Raw genomic sequence first — 20,447 nt, 5'->3', positions numbered from 1 at the left:
TTGCTAATATATACCTATTTACCTAGTCTAAAGAATGTCTAACCTTACTTTGCTATCAACAGATGAAATCAAGCATATTCTACAAAATAAGCAAAACTTAAAATGTGTTGGTCCCATTGAGCTGGGATGTTCTAATGGGTACACCGTCCCTTCCGATGATGTGAGATTCGAGGAATCCACGTGGGCCAAGCCTAACAAGGTCAGTGCGGACCGCACTCAGACGAATCACGTGATAAATATTCTACAACCTACAACGTCGCGGCACGCGTGATCGGTTTAACTTTACAATACTCAAGACATCAACGTTAAGAACCGGTACCGGATTCGACGCTGGTGAATCGATTGTCGACTATTAACGAATTGATAGAGATGGTTTTCACGACACCAGGGCACCTAGTGCGATGAAATTATGACATATCGCGGGTCTATGCCCCATGGCCACGGGTCAGGGTTTAATGGCCAACAAAACCAATATCCTCAGCCTGTTAACAACGTTAATAATGGCTATGACGCCTGGGGAAACCCTCAATATCAACTTTATCAGACTAATGTCTTCATGCCTATACAATACTCTCATCCTCAGTCTCAACATCAGCCTCAGCCTCAGCATCAACCTCAGCGTCCACCTCAACCTCAATCTCATCACCAACATCAACATGATACCCACCAACAAATCCATTCGCCGCAAAATGCGAACCATCAATTCCAATCCTACGATCCCTCCTTCGATCAACGGCCCTTGCAACCTTTGCAACCTTTGCCTCAAAACGGTGTAAACGCGCCAGGTCAAATGGTGCACGGCATGCAACAAACCGTCCAACAAACTCCCCATCAACATCAATACGTTCAACAAGCCGACTGGCAGCCCATGCCACCCCCAATGCCTATGCCTTCGCCCTCTTATCAACAACCTCCGTCGCAAATTCCTACACCCGTAACGCCACAAGCGATATCCCAACCTCCACCTCAATACCAATACCAACATCACCAATATCAGCAACAGCAACAGCAACCTCAACATCATCCTCAGCAACAACACCAACGTTCTATGCATCAGAATATTGTCAGTTCGCCGGTTCCCGTCCAGTCTCCCCAATTGCCACCTCAGTTCACACCGACCCTCAATAATAGGCATGCGAATCCAAGCGCACGAATGGATCATACCAACCGTATATCCGCAAGCCCTCGACTGGGTACACATAGCGTGGCGAGAAGCCCGAGCGTATCGTCAGCTAGATCGCCTGCTCCGACACCAGGGCTTGTGCCACATCATGCAGACACTAATTCGCTTCTGATCTGTCTCGCCGAGGAGTTCTTTACTAAAGCGCGGAAGGAGTCGATACCTATGGTGGATAATGTCGATGCTCAATGCCTGCACGAATACCAGAAGCTCGTTGCCACGGGACTAGGCTGCCTCGAAGTAGTTTTGGATAGTCCGAAGTTGGCGCCGCGACTAGAAGCCCAAGTACGATTTCGCTATGCTAGCATATTGTGCGAGGAAACCAATAATGTGATGGAAGCCGAGACCGCTCTCACCAAGGGTATTACCCTTTGCGAAAGAGTAATACCTCATTGTATAACCCCTTACATTTTCAGCTGTATGCTAACTGCCAATTTAGAATCGATTCGCCGATTTGAAATATGCCATGCATTTCCTTCAGGTGAAGCTTCTCTTTGCGCAACAGAAAGTAAAGGCAGCCATGATCGCCGTTGACGGTCGGATACGGGACGCCGAAGTGTAGGTGGTCAACTAGACTTTACTATACGTGTACCTTCTAACACCGTGACAGAATGAAGCATTACCATTGGGTTTACGCGTTTCGCTTCTTGAAGACCTCTATCTATCTTCAGTCCGCGAACCCGGCTGAAACGCACGCACTCGAAAATTTGAAAGCGATCGCTACCCTAGCTAACCATAACAACGACCGTGCCATATTCGTAGCTGCCTCTTTACTGGAGGGTCTAAGTCTCCTCAAGACTATGAAAGACGATGCTATTGTTCGTATACAGGCTTGTATCGCTTCAGCTATGAAGTATCAGCTCGAGGATTCGTTTCACATTCCGCAACTCCATATCCTGGCACTCATGCTTGATCTCGCCTGCAGTTTACACCAGAAATCGGTCCAGGTAATCAGTCAGAAGTCGAAATGTCTCCAGGACCACATAGATGCCTCCATGAACGATAAATCGTGGTCCCCTATAGATGCGGAACTACTACTTCCTATTCGGAAAGGCAACCCGCTGGTAATCAGCCGGGATACGTCGGCTGTACTGAGGCCTGGGCAAGATAATAGCCCTTACGACTACCTAGCCATGTCTTTCTGGACTAAACTGGAAGCATTCACCGTAACGTAAGTTGATTCATCTGCGACTGCTTTTCTCTGCTGACAGTATCTATAGGTACACATATAGCGGCCTCGCGCTTTTGTATCAAACTCCTCGTAATGATAGGAGAATATTTAAGCTATGGGAAGAAGCACTAACCCAGCTATTAAAAGGCATGTCACTCTGATATAGTATTACACTACGGTTTCTAACCATTCACAGCAGGCATTCGACTTCAAGGACTTCCTAATTCTCTGACGGATGCTATCACGAGATTGGATTGGCAAAAAGAATGGATGTGCTATCTCTACATTCTCCAAGGCTTACACCTTGCAACACACACTCGATGGAGTGAAGTAAAGCAGTGTGTGACACATCTGGAGAGTATGGTCAAACCTCCGCTTGAAGGTATTGTCGTGTTGTATTCGACATATCTCGCGGGGGTATACCATCAAGGAACCGGCGATCTGAAGACGGCTAGTATGATCTACGGCAATGAGATTTTTAGCCTCGATGACGACAACGTCAGAAATGGAAGTCGGAAAACGGCCGAGATGGAGGTCTCGTTACTGGCTACTTTCAATCGGATCTGGATCATGCAACATCCGGACTATAGGGACGATCGATTAACGCTAGACCTCCTAGAGCAGCTTCGCCCGCTCTGCGCCGATCACCCGAACCTAGAGATTCGCACAGCATACAACCTAGTGTTAGCAGCGGTGCAGACGAACCCGCCGATCCCGATGACGGCGGTCAAGATGCACATATCAACAGCATTAAGCAACGCGCAGTCCTTAGGCAATGTACAGACATTATCTATCGCGCTCAACGTCATGCGCGCCAAGCTCTTCCAGGACATCGTGGGGGATCAGGCGCTGAAGAGCGCGAAGGCAGCCTCGAACCAGGCCAAGAGGAGTGGCAATACGCTCTGGATGAGCGTGGCTGACGGCATGCTCGCACAGAGCTTCGACGTTCAGGGCCAGAGTCTGGACGCGCAAAAAGCTTGGGAAGATGCGACGCAATATGCACAGCAAGCATTCGACGGGATGGGAAATGAGAGAGCCGTGTAATGATTTGGGGACGGGGGGGTAGCAACGGAGTGCGGTAAACCCGGATCTATCTAGGGCGTTATGTATAACACCATGGCATTGCATTGTAGGATTTGCGCACGGCTCGGCGGGTTGGTACTGAACATTGACATTGAAATTGGGGCGTTGATTTTGTTCCGGTCACAAGGGAGAGCAAATGATCATATGTTGGGGCCGGCTCGGACGGTTCGACAACAATATACCCCTGTTTATCATTCGAGAGGAGAGAGGTACAACTGTAATGTTTGACAAGAAGAAGAACAAGAAAAAGAAAAGAAAAGAAAATACGATTCCAACGCTACACGGCATTATGATCTTGTCTGTTTGTTTTGTTTTTTCCTTCATTCCTTCTATTCTGCAGGATCTGTCTACCTGATGTATGCGCGAAGTCGAGAAATTTTAAGAGATTAGGTAGAGTGTGACCGGGTTGAACGTTACTCAGCATGATGGGAAGAGCCTCCGTTCGAGACCTCCCCGCCCACCTCCCCTGTGCTGTGGTGGCCGTGGCCCTGTTGGTGTGGCCCTGTTCCGACGGATCTGTGCTCGAATCTCTCCGGCGTGGGAACCATAATTGAGCCGGCTCACCTGAAGAGACCTTATTTTTTTTGTTACTTAGATTTTTAGGGGGTTTGTCATTTTTTTTACACGGCCTCGCCTCGTCCCATAACCTCGTATTAACGAGATCACCGTCGCACAAACGCCTATTTCGAGGGCGTTTGCGCGCCCTGTCCACTTGTCATTTTTGCCCCACTGCTGCGCTGTTGTGGAAGTGCGGTGGCGGGACTTGGGTAGGCTTTTATGTAGAATCTTGCTGCTATGTCGGGGTTGTATTATTTGTATCTGTCTTGTGATTGTCGCCTTTCTTATAAAAGCAACTACAAGTACCTATATTTACCTGTTTTATTTTATTTTATTTATTTGTCTATTAGCCTATGTAGTAAGTGTAAATATTCATTCGGGTCAGAAGATCAACATAGATCCTCTGGCAGAGGCAAGGCCTTTGGCGAGGGGAGCTTCGGATCCCGAACCTTCCCTATTAGGCAGTCATCTTTGTCGTCGTTTAAGCTTGTGGAACTTATAGAATCCGACCTCTTATTCTTCGTCGACGTTGGGGAGACACGAGGGAAAGCCCAGCCCTACTGCCGAGGTCTTAGCTTGGTAGATGCATGTAACAGACAGGTAGGTGGCTAGTTTTAAGCGTAAGTATAAGCGTAACCTGTCTGCCTGTGAGAGGAAGTGTGGGCGTAGGTGTACCGTAGGTGTGAGATGGTTGATGGGAGCCCAACCGAACGCCCGGCGTCGTTGGCGTTACACGGGTGGGAGGTGGAGTGGGAGCGACTGAGACACGAAGATGGGTTTCGGAAGGGCTGCCGAAGACGAGAGAGTATAGGCAATGATGTGCTTGTATGTTTCACTCATTTTTATATAGGTACCTAGTATATATTTAGGTAGTTATTTATCTATTTATTATTCTTATTTAATCAACTTTTTTTTTCTGTTTTGCGGGCGGAACCGGCCACGGACGAGTCAAACGCTGGCGTCGTTCGCGATGACGCTTTCGTGCAATGGACTTATTTCCAGCCCCGTGGGTTGGGTTAAGCTGAGTCTAGCTGAGTCGAGGTAGGATGTACATAGGGTTATAAGAGCGTGCGCGTGAGTGAGTTTGAGTGGAGGACGATGACGACGCAGAGTATACCATATGTAGACATTGAAGGCTCCAAGTACTTGTTACATATATGGATGTATGTAAGTAATCCCTAATGTATGTATGCGGTCCTATTTTGCATCCCACGCGAGACCCTCCAAAAACTCCAAAAAACTCCAAAACCCACTCTTGCTCTCTACATAGTATACATATCTACTACTCAATCCGCTCCGCCGGCTCGAAGTCCCGATCGTGATCAGGTAATCAAGTTGTAATCAAGCAAAAAGCACGAATTTATATACCAGTCCCCTGGGTCCCCGCAGTGCAACATCGACCTCTCGGCGCTTTTATTGCATTCTATTGATTTTCGTTATGTTGTGGCTATTATGTTGTTATGTTGTTATGTTGCTACGGCGTATGTATGTTGCTATGTAGGTACCCAAGGTACCTAGTCTGCTAGTATATAGTGGTGGTTGTGTGTATTATACTCTTACTCTATGGGGCCTTACTAGTTCGTGACCGTGTGGGCGTGGGTCGTGGGTCGTGGGTCGTTCCTTTATTTGCCCGGTTGAGATATACGATGTATGTATCACCTCTTTCTCTCTTTTCTGGGGACGCACGGTAGTGGTTGGTGGGGGCGATGGGGGGGTATACTGCATATAATGCATACTATGCATACCTACCTAGTACTATGCAGTAGCAGATGTGCTTTTTCTCGGCGAGATACAACCATAAGACGTAAGCATGGTAGGGTCATGCATATAGCGTATGTAGCCTACCCTAAGCACCTAAGGTGTGGATGTTTTGTTGTTCGATCGCTCGTTCGTGAACATTACCTACCTTGGCGAAAAATGGCTGGGAATAGCTGAGATAGGCATCATGGTGTCATCACCTCAACCCACACTTCCAACTTATACACACCCATAACCCCCTGCGATTGGGAACGGCTCAAGAACCAAGATCCATCAGAGTACGGAGTTAGGGGTTCTCGAAGTGGTGTGCACTTGCAATAGTGCTCCGTAGAATGGTAGAATAGTAGTAGAATAGTACGTATTCTATCGTACCTCGGTCCTCAACTGGCTTTGCTGTCACCAATAGCTTGAGACTGCTCAGTAGTCGGCGGGGTTTCATCGGCATCTGTCGTATTTTAGGAGGATTATCATCACTTACTATGACAATGTAGGTATGTCTTATATAATTCCATGCCTACAAGGGGCGTAGAGCGAATGGCGCGAGGAAAGACAAGATAGTTCCAAGCCCGCTCTTTCATCTACCGTAGGTGGTGTGACGCATGCCATAGCATTTTTCGAGACATGTACCGTAATAGCTGACCGCGTCGTGCAACGTGGTTTTCGGCCCTGCAGTCAGCCTACCTGGCATATTATGTACATGAGTCCCGTTCTTACATGGATGACGAACGTGGACACAGGTAAGTAGAAGAAGGTAAGTAAGAAGGAAGTAAGTAGGTAGGTAACTAAGTAATAAGTAAGATCCGAGTGAGTTAGTGTAAGAAAACGGCGGAAACAGGAGTAAGAACAAGGCTATCCAACCGGCCGAAACAAGGTTCTAGACGTCCAACTTTTTTTGTATCTCCGAATGGGATTTACTTCCATTTTCGTCCACATGTCATGGGTTATTATGGTCCCCTGGATGAGGAGGCAGCGGGTGAGAAACCCTTTTCGGATCATTTCCCGCAACTTATTGATGTAGATATCGCAATGAGGAAGGGGAGGCCATAAACAAACTGACTATCTATGTACAAGAAGCCGGGAATTGAGAAGGATCATTCCTTTTCTCGTACAGAAGAACACAACCTCCCGGTCAACCATATCCCGGAGGAGGGTGAACACGGCCATGGTGGCGTTGCCCATCCGCGTGGCATTTTAACAACCGAACCATGATCTGATGGGCGGCAATCTAATCAAAAGACTCAGCTTGCCTGTCGCTCACATACCCAACCGTCGCACAGAGATGTTATGTTTCCCTCTTCAAGACACCCCTATTGGATCATGCGGCAATTGTAGCCTTTCAACCCCGACCAACATGCTTTTCTTGACTATCTTTTGCCTTCGTCTTTGTAAAAAGGACATGACCCCACTCATTATCAAGGCGCGCGAAGGATTTTAACAAATGTAGGCTCATGTATCTGGTGTCTCAGGTGAAGACTCATTCACTTTGTTGGCTCGTAAAAATATCAGTGACGAAGTGCTGGGTCAGGGGCTGCCTAGGGCAGTAGCCTTCTATTCGAATTTTCATCATTGCCCCCTCTTCATCCGCCTTACCCCTACTTTGCTATCCCATCCCCATCTGCATGCAATGTTAGGGTATAGTACAGGGTATTCTTGTAAATAATATGACATGAAACTAGCAACCGACCGTGAGGCGGCTGCCAAAAAGTGTGAAATGAAATGCAAGTAAACCAAACACATGAATAAACCTTCCAATGCAAAAACTAGGATATCTGAAACTCATCCCCGGACCTTCCCTCCCAATGTTTCAAAACGCTCAAAAAACACATGCAAGTTAAATCCAAAACGCCGGCCAAGATGCTTCCTAAATCCCAAGTCCATAAAGATGATCCCGACTTTCCAGTAGATTAAATATAAACAGTGAATTGCACCCGTAAGATTCGTAGAACTTATCGTGATGCTGGTGTCGAGAAGTCGTACGGCTCATTATCACGGAATTCCTACCGATTTCGGAGATTTTCCCGTGATATCTTCCACATCCGCGAGTCGGCTTAACTGAGAGAAAAGTACTCTTCAAGAAAAGAGTAACAGTGAAAGTTTCTCGTCCAAGGTTTGAAACATGCCGCGCCCTCAAGTCGTTCCGCTGAAAATCCCATACTCTTTCGTCTAACAGCCGACAAGTTTATCACTCATAAACCTCCGGGTTAGTTCATGAGCCCGTCCAAACATGGGTAGGTAGTCTTCGTTGTGATTCTTCCTTTATAATCTTGCGATCGGCGCATGCATTCGTTCCCTGCTCGTTTCCATACGTGACCTGGCAGTGATAATCATGGGTCGGGAAGTTTATTCAACTAAATACTCCACTGTTTTCTCGCGTTGAGCTTTTGAATTGACTTCGTCGTCCTACGTTCTCCTGGGCGAAGAGAGTTCGTTGTGATATATCCAGTCGTGAGTGTGGTGCATATATAATCGTTGTGGTAGGTTCAATAAATCGTCCAAGTCGAGTTCCAGCAGGGAGGCGTCGGAATAAACGTTTAACGTCCCTCTGCTAAGTCCAACAATGGCTAGATTATGACATTAAGCGCGTGTATAATTATCTGGTGAAGTTCGAGTTGCGATACTGATTAAAGAATAAGGCGCTATACACGGGTGTGAGGTCTCCTATAATAAATATGTAAGTATTGTTATATGAGTATTGCGGAACTTATGCTTAGGGGTCAAACATACGGGTCTAACTGCCACGGCCTGCAAATATCCCGGGGTAGGTCATGATGTTGCCAGGCCGGCATGCTACCGCCAGCTACCCGTTTAATCTCAGGAATAGGGATCATCGCCGGAAGACGAGTTGCTGGGGGTGGCGGGGGCTGTCTCGGATAATCATCGTATGAAAATCTCATCCTCTTCGCAGGTAGGCCTGGGAGTAGTTCAGGAGAGGGGTGGCCGTGAGTAATCTTGGTGGTCCGCGGAGATACTGGCGTGCTGGAGGCGCTCCTTGGTCGTCCAAAATCCAATGCGCTGGGATGTGGCCCAAGCTGTCTAGGTATCTCATGCTCAGCCGGCGAAGCTACCGGGGAAGTGTTGTGGCCGCCACGAGGGCTAAAGGAGGTATTAGTATATAGAAGACGTAGAACTTCCGACGTAGATATTAAGACTTACGCATTCTTAAACTTGCAGACTCTACCAAATTTTTCGCATTGGACACATCGAGGATAGTCAGGGTCGCACTTTATCTTCTTTTCCCGACAAGTGAGACATGCTATTGCAAGTCGCTTTCGGGGCTTGCCAGCCTTCGTAACACCCCAATGAGCATTAACAGGTTCTCCGTCAATGACAGTCTTGCAATGAGTCCCGTCATCGTAGAAATAGCACATTCCTTCCCCAGGTACCTCTGCCTGCTTCACGAAACGAGGTAGAAAGTGAGTTCCCGTCCAGATCTTGGGACCTAATCCGTCTTTTACTGGTGCTCCTTCTGGGGCAACAGCGTTCGCTAACGGTGGCGAGTGATTCGGTGGCTCCAAACGCATTTGGCTCTCCCTCTTGAATGGTGGGCTTGAGTCAAACCCTAGTCGCTGGCTTAGAGGGGGTAGCGGCATACGCTCAGAGACCGGCCTAAAAGGCGGAGTTGGCGGCCGAGATTCGAACACATACTCTGCCCGCCTTGATTCCGGGTTGTTCATGGGAGGCCATCTTCCAACAGGGGCAGGCTCTACCCGCGTTACATGATGTAAACGCTCAAATTCGTGCGTCGGGGATTTGAGGGGTCCAGGAAACTGGGCAGAGACCGAGGGGAGCATTGGTCTTTCAGGCTCCAACCTCGGCTCGTAAACACTGCGTGGTTGGCTTAAAGACGGGGAAACATTTGGGAAGTAAGATGAACTCCTCGAATCCGGTCTATCCATCGGGGAATGCGTGCTATGGAGAGGGCTTGGTCGATCCGGGAGAGGGGAAAGTGCTGGACGGACATGGTGAGGAGGTCCGAATAAGCTACTTAGAGGCGGAAGTTGCTGTCGTGATGCACTATTTAGAGTATCTCTTCGTATTTGGCCCTCTTCGGGGTCCTTCGTGGTTACCATATCTGGCCTCGTGCTCGGATCATAGCTAGACATAGGAGGAGAAATAGGTACGATAGTAGGCCAAGTTCGATCCTCGGAGGCCCTAGGAGTGTGAGTTGACGAAGAGCTTGGGCTCGCCAGGCCAGGAGGAGTATCAGGAATGGCTGATGGGTGGTGAAGTTCTAATCTGACTTGTATCCCCATTGAGATCGAATGCGATATTGGACAATTCCTTATAACATAACAAGCCGGGGTCGAATAGTTGTTTGGAGAGCTTCTGGTTGGATTTGTATAAACCAGAAAAAACAGGCGTAGGGAGGAAATATACACTAAGTTAGTTGTTGTGTTTCTGGTATCTGCCGGATAAAGGTCGTTTGGCGGCGCAGCTGGCAAGCACACACACACACCCTCCAACCTGTAAGTCCTCGAGCCGAATCGCTGAGAGTGGCCAGAATCCCGGGTAATTGGCCACTGGTATTCTGTATGCTGGCGTCCAATCCAGACCGTTTTCTAATCAGTTTATTTAAGTCACTGAGAAATGTTGAAAATAGTCTACGTGTTGACAGCTTAGTCCAAGACAGCGAACAATGCCAGATGTATAAGCTGACGGAGGCGAAAGTGATAGAAACGATCTCGACTCGTGTGACTGTCAAATTTTTAGAAAGTTATACGATGGGTGAGTTCTCGCGATTTGAGAAGCGTCTTCGAAACAAGTGGCCCAGTGTCGCCGAGTTGAATGTACAAATACAGTAAGTAATATGTAGGTGTCGGGCGTGTCGATGAGGAAATATGATTCGAGGAGAAGAAGAGGCACCAAAGAGAAGGAAATCGAGAGGATGAGGTAGTGTATGTATGTATCTAGTGCTAGTGACTTGACCTGTCACGTACTATAAAATAAAGGTGGGCTTGGTGGGCTTCCTGTTACTTGCTTGAATTCCCGGGGTCACCTCGTCCAAAGAAGATTGATGTAAGGAATGAATAATAGGTAAGGCAACTTAAGGGACTAGATCTTCATACATGTACGCACTAAGCATGTAGCCATAACTGCCATGGCAAGTACGAACGAACCGGTAACTGTCATTACCCCGGTCGTAATTCAATTGAATTGAATTCAAGATGTGTGTGCTCTTTCCCACTTTCTAATGGGTATCGGCTCCAACGGCATGGGTATAATGTTGGCTCTTGCCTGCGGGAGAGCACGTACCTACCAAGTCAGCTAAACGGCCGAGTATACCTGTCTAAGTCTAGGTAAATCGAACATATAAAAGTACATACATACATCTTTAAGACGGCGGCTCGAGTAGGGTACTACGGTACATACTACGTAGTATGTACTCGGTAAGGGAAAGCGAACCTTGAAGTCAGGGTCACTGGTCCAGGGTAAGGATCAGATTCAGGGTCAGGGTCATTGGTCAGGGACTTCCAGAGTTGTTACGGCGTTGCGCTGATAGCATGCCTACTAGGTACGAGGCATGTAGAGAAGCTGAGATCATAGATCATAGGGCGAGACAACCCCCGGAGATTCTATGCAAGCATGGCGATGAATTCGGAAATGCAATACGCGAGATGGTCGGGAGGTCTAGCTAGAAACTTGCTAGTCCCGTGGTCTAGGTAAGTTAAGTTGGTAATGGCCCTGCGTAGTATGTAATGCTTAGGGGGTTTGTGGATTGCGGATTGTGGATTGTGGGAAGAGACATGATGTCGATTCCATGTGGGTCGGTACATATTAGTCGACGGAGCTGATCGACGAAAGTAGACAAGGTATCTAGGCAGGTATCCCCGTAGTGCAACCCGTGTAAGCGGTACCTACCGTATTGTATCGCTAACAGTAGTCGAGAGTAGGTACGTACCATGGCCCGTGGACAACTCGATTTACCGAAGTGCGCGTTTGTCAACCTATCATCACAGTTGCATGCTTGTGAAACGTGCTGTATGTATATGGGGTAATTGACAAGCATAAGCGAAGGGGTGCTGTAGCACTGAATAAGAATCCCAAGTAAGCCGTCTGTCACATATCCATGGATCGGGTTGTTACCTATCTTATGTATTTTATGATTTTATGTAACAATCTACATAGGAGACACGATCAAAGGGGGGCATATTCAACGGGGAGACACAAGCGAGAGGCCGCCGCGTGTTACGAAGTCAGAAATCTTGCCGATATAATCATCAAGGAAGAGCCTGACATTTAATCAAGAAATCGGTCATTAACTATCGACTATTGACTTTTAGCAACTTTCTATACCTGTATATCTATTAAGCGCATGATGTATGTACGGCGATACTGAGTAAATGGTAAATGAGAGCTAGGATGGCGTATAGTAAGTCGCTGGTATCACTGACCAAAAGGACAGGAGAGCAGGTTCCAGACCGCGTATACGCATACCGGGCAATTTTAAGAGTTGCGCAGCTTCTTAAGATAGCATCTTGTTTATGACGGCTAATTGGTAACAAAGCAGCTCATGCACCGGCACGTACCTGTCTAGTGTGATACCAATACTCTGGGTGCACTAGGAGCACTAGCAGGTATTAAACTTGTTTAGTCTCCTGAATTTCCGTATTGCTTGCCCGGTGCTTGCCTGGTATATCGGCTTCATCTACCGTGAACGGAATGAATACCACTATGCACTATGGCATAGGCACTCGCGACTGCATGGACCTTTTGCAGCCGTGGCGCTTGTAGCCGCGCACTAAAGCTCAAAAGAGCCTAATGTGTAGGTTATTAACGATTGGAAGTCTCGACTCTTGTTATTAAAACTCGCTATCCCAAGAAATCTGACTTCCAAGAAACTACTGTTTAGCTTGAGTTTATCTAGAGAAGTCTGGGCTGCTTAGTGAGAAAAGTTGGAAGGCTCATACGATCAGCAGCCGAAGAAATCTTGGAAAGCTCGACTGCTAGGCCATTCCTGGGAAAACTCACGGGCGATATTATACGTCTCCTAAGACGATTCCCCACCAGTTTCCACACCATCGACCCTTCCGCGGCCTTTTGCTTGGGGGAGGGAGGAGAAAGTGGAGGAATGAACCCGACAAATATTTTAGTGTTAAAAATAATTCTTATCGGCCGAGAGGGGAGGAGCCGCTCATGTACTCTGCGTACTTTTCCATAGCCCTTGTATCGGTTTCCAGGCTACTTTACTCCTGGTATTTTACTCCTGGAACTACTAGGACCCAACCCTCTGGGCAAATACATACATAGTACCGTCTGTACCGCTCATGTACATATCTACATACCTATCCCACAAATTCACAAATTCCCACTTCGTCTTCTGATCCCCGAACCCGCATCTTCGCTAACTTTGTCCTGGTAGGGAATGGGCTGATGGAGCTAGAAAGGGAAGAGGAAACTGGGGCTTTTTGCTTCCAGCCCCGCCACACACATACCTACCCACCTATGTAATCATCGCCAATGAAGACTGGATGGCGTTTTTCTCTTTCTTTGGCCTTCGCCTTTAACACTTACCTACTAACCTAACTAACTACACTATCGCGTAGCTTCGCATCACTACCGCCTGGGGCTGACAACGGCATTGCAACTCAGACTGGCCTTACTGGCCATACTAGCTCTCCAATGATCTAGGCAGAGGGATTCCTTCATTTATTAGTTCGGCGGTATTCGTAGATCGTCGAACATGCCGGCAGCGAATCCGGCCGAAAAGACCGGATCCAGCAGCCAGGGAGGAAATCAAGAGCCGATAACTTGTGGAGAGACAATACCCCTCCAATAACAGTAGGATGGAATAGGCTTGGCTAAGCTATCTTGGAACGATAGGCTGCCCGACTGCGACCGGCAATTGTTTTCTATCACCGGCAGCTAATTCGCAAACTAAAATTATCATGCAAGGGTATTTACCTACATGCCTTTCATCAACACATCGCGACTCGAGAGCGTTGCTTATGGCAATTGAGCACATGTTGTGACGCCTATGACACGACGGATTAGTTGTACTACTTCGCACAACGCATTGGGAGCCTCATGAATTCGGGCTCATTCGCAGTCCGGGAGTTAACATACATAGGTACCTACACAAACGTGCCTAGATGTTGCTTAACCCATAAGCCTATGACAGATCTATAATAAGAGAAAGCCTACGGAAGAGTCGACGGATCATTTCGTGGCTTGTTCGCCACCAACCACTGTCTCGGCAGAGCATGGATGGATGGGGCACGAGCTGAGCTGGCCGGTAGGTACCCAAATTCCGTGCGATTTCGAGACTGAAAGGCGCCTCCCACGACATATTTGTTGCTCCTAATGTTTAGGTTATGCCGTGCTCCCTAGATAGCCGCCAGGCTACGGGTCAGCGATCATCTTGTCTTGATCCAGCTGACCGGGTTAAAACGATCAACATTTAGATACGGTTCATTCCTGGCCACTGGCTGCAATATCCATGTGACAAGCCCGACTGTCGGAGGAAATTTTTGCTTTGTGATCTATCGCAACACCAATACTAGCCTGACAACCCTCGGTCAGACCAAGAGGGCGGAAAGCGAACGAGAGACCTCGAAGGATTTCTTCTACGATTGCCGTAGAATGGGTACTTGCAGGATATTATCCTTCCCCAACGTGTAGTCAAATCTAAGTTGGTATGGTGATTAAAAGGTCAGGCAAGCCACGAGGCCATCTAGCGTCGACTTTCAACCGGTCAACTTCAGTCGCGGAGGTCCAAGCTCTTCAAGGAACAGAAGGCCATCTTGATCTACTTAGACCTTGTCTCAACGATCAAGCCACGTCTCATCATCCCGCGTGTAGCTCCTTTTCCTGCGTCATCCCATGTGGTACAAGGCACGTACAGATTAGCGAAATGATATTCGTGGCTCAGCAAATCCACAATGCCGAATTGCTAACCCCTGGTCGGAACTTGTTGCGCGCACACAAGCACACTATGATCGACAACCCCCGGACGTAAGGGCCACCGCTTCCTGCCCGTGTGAACAAGGTTCTCCTGCGGGACCGTCAAGGAAGATTACCTGCCCCTTGAACCAGCCCGTACCAGCATTTTATGATCGTTCATATCTCTAGTCTCACGTAAAGCACGGTGGAAGATGTGCGTAGACCCATACATGTCTCATGCACTCCCGTTAAGATGTCGGGTCTACGTACCGCAGCAGTTGCGGCTCAAACCTTGACCTTCCGAAGCAAACATGGATCCCGTGATTACTACATAGTATTCTATATCCGATGGAAATAGTGCCGAGAGCAACCTTTTGTTTTACTCGCCCCTTCACGAACCAACATCCCTCCGGAAGAAGGTTTCGGAAGGTTTTCTAGAGCTACTGAGCAAGATGATTGCGAACACAAAACCGGTAAACGATGTTCGAACGACCTTCCTCATACCTATCGCCGTACCAGAATCTCATAGTAATCATGGTACGTAAGTGAAAGACGATGAAGCTAATAGTAGTAATAGATTAGCTGGGCTGAAAATTGGTGCGCATTGGCGTTCGAGGAAAACAGCTTAGCATGAAGCGATCCTTGGGACTCGTTCGGCATTTACACAATTGTTCCCCCTATGATCCGTGCACACGGACGCTAACGAGATATGGGTAATATCTACGCTTAGTGCTGGGTAAAGGAAAACACTGATGCCTGGGTCTCGCTAGGCCAAGAGAGTTGTTTAGGGAATAGGGGTTCCAAGGTTATTTTTCTGACGTTCGCAATAATAAAACCCACCTGTTAAGAACTCAGGATCGGCTGTTGAACAGGGCCATGTGGCTGGGTCGCACTCTCAGCTCAAGCTCCTTAGCGGCTGCAGATGCTTGCCGGGCGGCACCTTGCTTTCTTGCCCCGTGCGTCAAGGATGTACTGGGAAGTACTGGTTACTCGGCTTGATACTACATGGTACTTGCTTGTATCCATCCAATGCTCTTCCAGTATACGCCAACAATAGGTTCACTTATGCGCCATCAGAACTCAATGCTATTTTTTATACATAATATCCATATATTTGGGAGCAATTAATGGATATTCTTTCGTATTCCGTATTTCGGTATATACCTACATACCTGGCAAGGTTATAAACGCCACACGGATTGCTTAGTTACAAATTGCAAATAAAGTAAGTTGCTAGATCTAGCATGAGCTTGGTTTGACATGCTTGTGCCGAAGTAACATGTAACATCGTTTCGAGTTACACTTTTCCAATTAGTAATCGCCACTGCTTCTGAAAAGAAACACTCAAGAAACTCTTAACTACTTACATACATACATATATGTATGTACGTAACTAGTAGGTATGTATCTAGTATGTATGCATGTACGCATGAACCGCTCCGGTCAATAATGCAACTCTAATGTGCCGAAGAGGTAGATAAATCATAAACGATTTCTTGAAAAATACGAAATGTTTGCGCGAAGCGTCGTACAATAAGCGAGGCTAAAGCACCCAAACCTTGGAAGTACTTATATACCTGGTACTAAGGTACATGCTTTACGGTACTACCCACCTAGGTACGTACCTAGTAGTACGTACTATAATCTGATAAGTATGGGTCAGATCGGTAATCACGTAGAGCTCGGGCCAATAGAAGCTTGAGAAGCTTGTTTCGTGGGCTTCTAGGCCTCTTCTAGAAGCATTCGACGGACCGGAGCAGCCCCGGGAAACCGATCCCGAAAAGACAGGGGTATCGGTGCTCTCACTTTCCTCATCGAGGACCAACCCCGAGCCTCTGCCAATAATCTTCCCTTAACATCCCAATAAACCGGATCACTATCCCTAAACAAATCCTCCTCACTTGCCAAACTACATATGAAGCTTGCTTAGCTACGCGCTTACATATTATTATTATGTTGTATGTTGTACGTTGGTCATGGCCACGGTCATGTTTGGGAGCCGCTGCAACGTATCAGTCGGTATAATCGGTTCTGTCAGTAATTACAGTCCGTTCCCGTTGGAAGCCGATAGAAGTCGTCATGGGGAAATCTCAGCAGCTTCTGATCTACGCTGGAGACTGATCTGCCTCGGCAGTCGTCTGTACGTGTATGTATCTTGCCGCTGACAAGATTAACCATGTACCATTCGATCCGTTCGATTAATGAATGACGGCACCCACACGGGACACCACCTGGCGTTAACTAATCAGCTACCCAATCTGCCAATCTACGAATACCTATGCTCTGTGCCATATTAATACATTCCCAAGGAAATCCTTCATGCCGGACCACGTTCTGTGGCGTTCTACGCCGTATCGTATTGGTCACATCTTACATTCATCCAAAAAACGAGGGATTCTGCGATATTGCAACAGCCCATATCCCGCCTTGCATATAAGACAGGCTCAGCAAATATGAATCACAATAATTAATGAACAACCAGAAAGGCGGGCGGCCGCGGGGTTAAGCGGTCGCCGGGTCTATTTTTAGCTATGGAAGCATGTAACATAATAAGACGGGTATTATGATGAATGGGAAACGGCATCGTGTCTCCCTCACGATCCAACCGGGTAGATACAGCACCATCCTACTATAGGATATAGGACATGCTGTATCTATAATATCACCTACCGATTGACTAAGGGTTTAATAAACCATCAGAGGAGGAGTCAGAGTAATATCGCGTTGGGCTCCGAGATCTTGTTTTTTTGGTTGTTTTTTTTTGGTTTCTTACCACATCCAGATCCGCCCCGTCAGCATGATATCTGCCTAAGTACTCACACGACCAGCCTCACGAGATCTCGCGTGTCGCGCAGCCGCATAGGATCATGTGTTGTGATCAAAAACCGATCCAACAGGCGAGATTTAAGCACACCATGTGGGAGTCAAACACCGCTTTTCTCTATCTTAGTGTAAGGGCTAGCAGGATTAAGAGGATGACGGTGCAATAGTGCGGCGCAAAGAGGTCCATTGTCTGATCTTCGGCCCGGCCCCCTTTTGATCTGTCAGGCTAACCTAGGATGTTGCGCATACGCAAGCTTATGAACGACTGCCCCAATCTTGGGTTTACTCGAGACCCGGCCGAGTAGGTCAGTCTAGGCCTCGTCGATTTCGATAGAACCCTTTGGGAGTTAATAAACTCAAATTTAGAATCGAGAGATAAAGAGACGAGAACAAAACCCCCCATGCCAGATTCTATGTATGTATACACACATACATACAATACAATAGCTGTGCCCTTAATTTAGGGGGGGTTGCGTCTACTTTGAGTAATGCCGGCCACCTTAAAAGCATGTAATATAAGGTTACTATCCAACACCTCTGCCGCGCATAAGGGACCTCTCCTGGTCCCGAGAACAACCTGAGGCCGGTTTTTCTGCAGCTCCCCCCTTCATATTCGGTTCATTGTTGTTCAGTACCGGCAATATCCAACGGCAAATAGGCTGTTATCCTAATCTGCATGCGCATAAGCCACAGTGGAGGTGACTCGGTCATAGAGCTCAAGATAAGGCGGGACAACAGTCATCTTTATGGTCTTTCGTCCGAACCAGTGTTTTGCGCTATGTTAGACTCGGTACTCCACTGCCGACTTGCGCGATATTCGTCCCGATATACCATCGCACATCCTAGAGGCGAAGTAGACCCCTAGCGCTCATCAGAAGCGAATTACGGAGATGACGAAGCCGCTCCTTAACATTGGGTGTGAGGGGTACGCATCGTGAGACATCCCCTAGGATAGTTGATGCTGCAGGAGCAATACCGATGCAATTTCATCTTGCAGCGGAGTCCAGAACAAGCGGGCGAGACCTTGGGGTGTTCAAGGGGCGCCCCACGATTTTTCAATTTTTTAAAGAACCTCGCATCGAAACAAAAAACGTCCCTGCAGAAAGAGAGAGGAATTCTTAGTCACCAAGGCAGAATGCGTCGAATGATAATATGTGGCATCGTATTCGTACAGTATGATTAAGACTGATTAATCCATGCTTTCGGAGCAGGAGAGACTGCCGGGTTTGGGGGGGACTCGATCATGCAACAAAGAGTGATTACTCGAGACAACGAGGGTCCGGCATAATAAACCGCTAATAAGACCTGGGTTGGGACGATCAGCACGTGCGACGATCTTAACAACGGTTCTACCTCCCATAGGCAAGCCACAGTAGGATCGCCTGAGACATCATTCGTCAGTCTTCGTATGCGCTTTTCAGCTTCTTTACATTTGATGAGACCGACGCTGTCGCCTTACCTTGCTGTTGCAACTGTGGCGTCATTGAGCAGTACCTAGCATTGATCAACAGAAGAACTATACCTGCTAGGAAGGTCGAATTGACAGCCCCAGTCAGACGGCGAGCTTCAGTCGGCACTCGGTCTGGCACGTCACGTCGTGGGACATTTTTTGATCCGCAACCCGCAATTCGCAGTTCGCGATTCTCTACTGCCGGACCTCATCTTACACCGAAAGCACCATTCAAGCCTAAAATTCAATAAATCGAACCTCACCACGTTGCGGCGTAAGCCACAGGGCCATAAGCGATCTGGATGAGATCTAAGCGAAACTAAAAGAAGACGGCGAAATCCATACCAGGTTCGGTAGGTACCTGGAGTAAAGAGGTCTAGGTCTGGGCTGGGCCGCTCTTTAACCCCCGCCTAATATTATTTATATCTACCTGTACCTGGTACGTGCGCATCTAGGGGGAGGAGTCTAGGGAGTTTATGTACAGCGTAAGGTATGTGCGTACATAAAATAAGGTACATACGCATATGGACGCATATATGCGTACGAGTCCCGTACGAGAGTGCATGCGGAAATGTCTTAGAAGGCTTCGCGAAGAACCCCATTGCCAGAAATGACACTGGTGCCGAAAAATTGAAATCTGAACCGAATCGCAGAGGTGTGTGGTTGTGCCATTCGGAGAAACGAGACGAGATACCCGGCTGCAGGTCAAAGCAATGTCTTGGCTTGGGTTATGTGCCGCAAACCAGGGTGACAAAAGTCCATCGTAGCATTGCCGAGTGAGAAGCTCCGTTCGCTTCGTCTACAGGGTACAGAGGGTGCTTACAGGTCTTACAGGTCTACCTGAACTACACCTACAACTGCCTACAACCACAAGCCCTGGAGGTATGTATCTAGCTATGTACCCTACCCCGTACACACACCTCCACGTCTTACGTATACCCTTACCACCGTACTTGCTTAGAGCCACGCCTAGGTGGCCTAGGTGACCTAGGTACGCTGTAATGCTAATGCTAATGCAGACCGGATTTATATTAGCGTAGACAGAGTACTGGGAACGAGAGGGTCTAGGTACATCCAGCGTACATTACTAGGTACAATACAGAGTACATACCACAACTCTCAGCCTCCTCTTTTCAAACTCGACCACTGGGCGGTTAGTTATTAGTTACCTACCTACTACCTACCTAGTCACATACACATTATTTTGCATAATAGCTACGCGAAGACGCATGCGCAACCACCAACCGCGCGAGCTAAGCCAAGCCCAAACCGTTAGCTGCCAACGAAAAAGAAAGAAAGTAATCACCGGCTTTTGGATCGTGATGAGGCGCCTCTTCTTCAGCTCAGCAGGATTCGAGAAGGGTACTGTATGTAGGCGAGGAGGAATTGACGAAGGGGAAGGATTCCACTGGGCGTTCCGCTTGTAAGGGTTTCCCGTCTCTCGCCCTCGTGGCTTGCATGGAGCCCGGAAACCCCGGCACTTGAAATACAGTATTGTACAGCCAGGTTCCTCTACTACTATTGCCTTTCCATACTGGTATTGT

At 47.8% G+C, this 20,447-nt stretch overlaps 2 protein-coding genes across 2 annotated transcripts; one reads left to right on the top strand and one right to left on the bottom strand.

Moving 5' to 3' along the window:
• Positions 1-409: 409 nt before the first annotated feature.
• GGS22DRAFT_189623 (cohesin loading factor-domain-containing protein) lies at positions 410-3,395 on the top strand (the record flags this gene model as incomplete). The annotated part of the gene is made up of 5 exons (XM_047964873.1): positions 410-1,561; positions 1,620-1,738; positions 1,791-2,351; positions 2,401-2,441; positions 2,548-3,395. The coding sequence occupies 5 exons, from the start codon at positions 410-412 to the stop codon at positions 3,393-3,395; spliced, it is 2,721 nt and encodes a 906-aa protein (XP_047818327.1).
• A 4,541-nt stretch (positions 3,396-7,936) lies between these two features.
• On the bottom strand, positions 7,937-10,142 carry GGS22DRAFT_23947 (uncharacterized protein). Its single transcript, XM_047966580.1, has 3 exons — positions 8,904-10,142; positions 8,475-8,843; positions 7,937-8,408 (listed from the first exon to the last, which is right to left on the bottom strand). The coding sequence occupies exons 1-3, from the start codon at positions 10,001-10,003 to the stop codon at positions 8,387-8,389; spliced, it is 1,491 nt and encodes a 496-aa protein (XP_047818326.1). The 5' UTR covers positions 10,004-10,142; the 3' UTR covers positions 7,937-8,386.
• Between the last annotated feature and the right edge of the window lie 10,305 nt (positions 10,143-20,447).

The sequence above is a fragment of the Annulohypoxylon maeteangense genome, assembly GCF_022496945.1.
Source record: "Annulohypoxylon maeteangense strain CBS 123835 unplaced genomic scaffold GGS22scaffold_10, whole genome shotgun sequence".
NCBI lineage: Eukaryota > Fungi > Ascomycota > Sordariomycetes > Xylariales > Hypoxylaceae > Annulohypoxylon > Annulohypoxylon maeteangense.
This window is presented reverse-complemented; position numbering and strand designations above follow the sequence as displayed.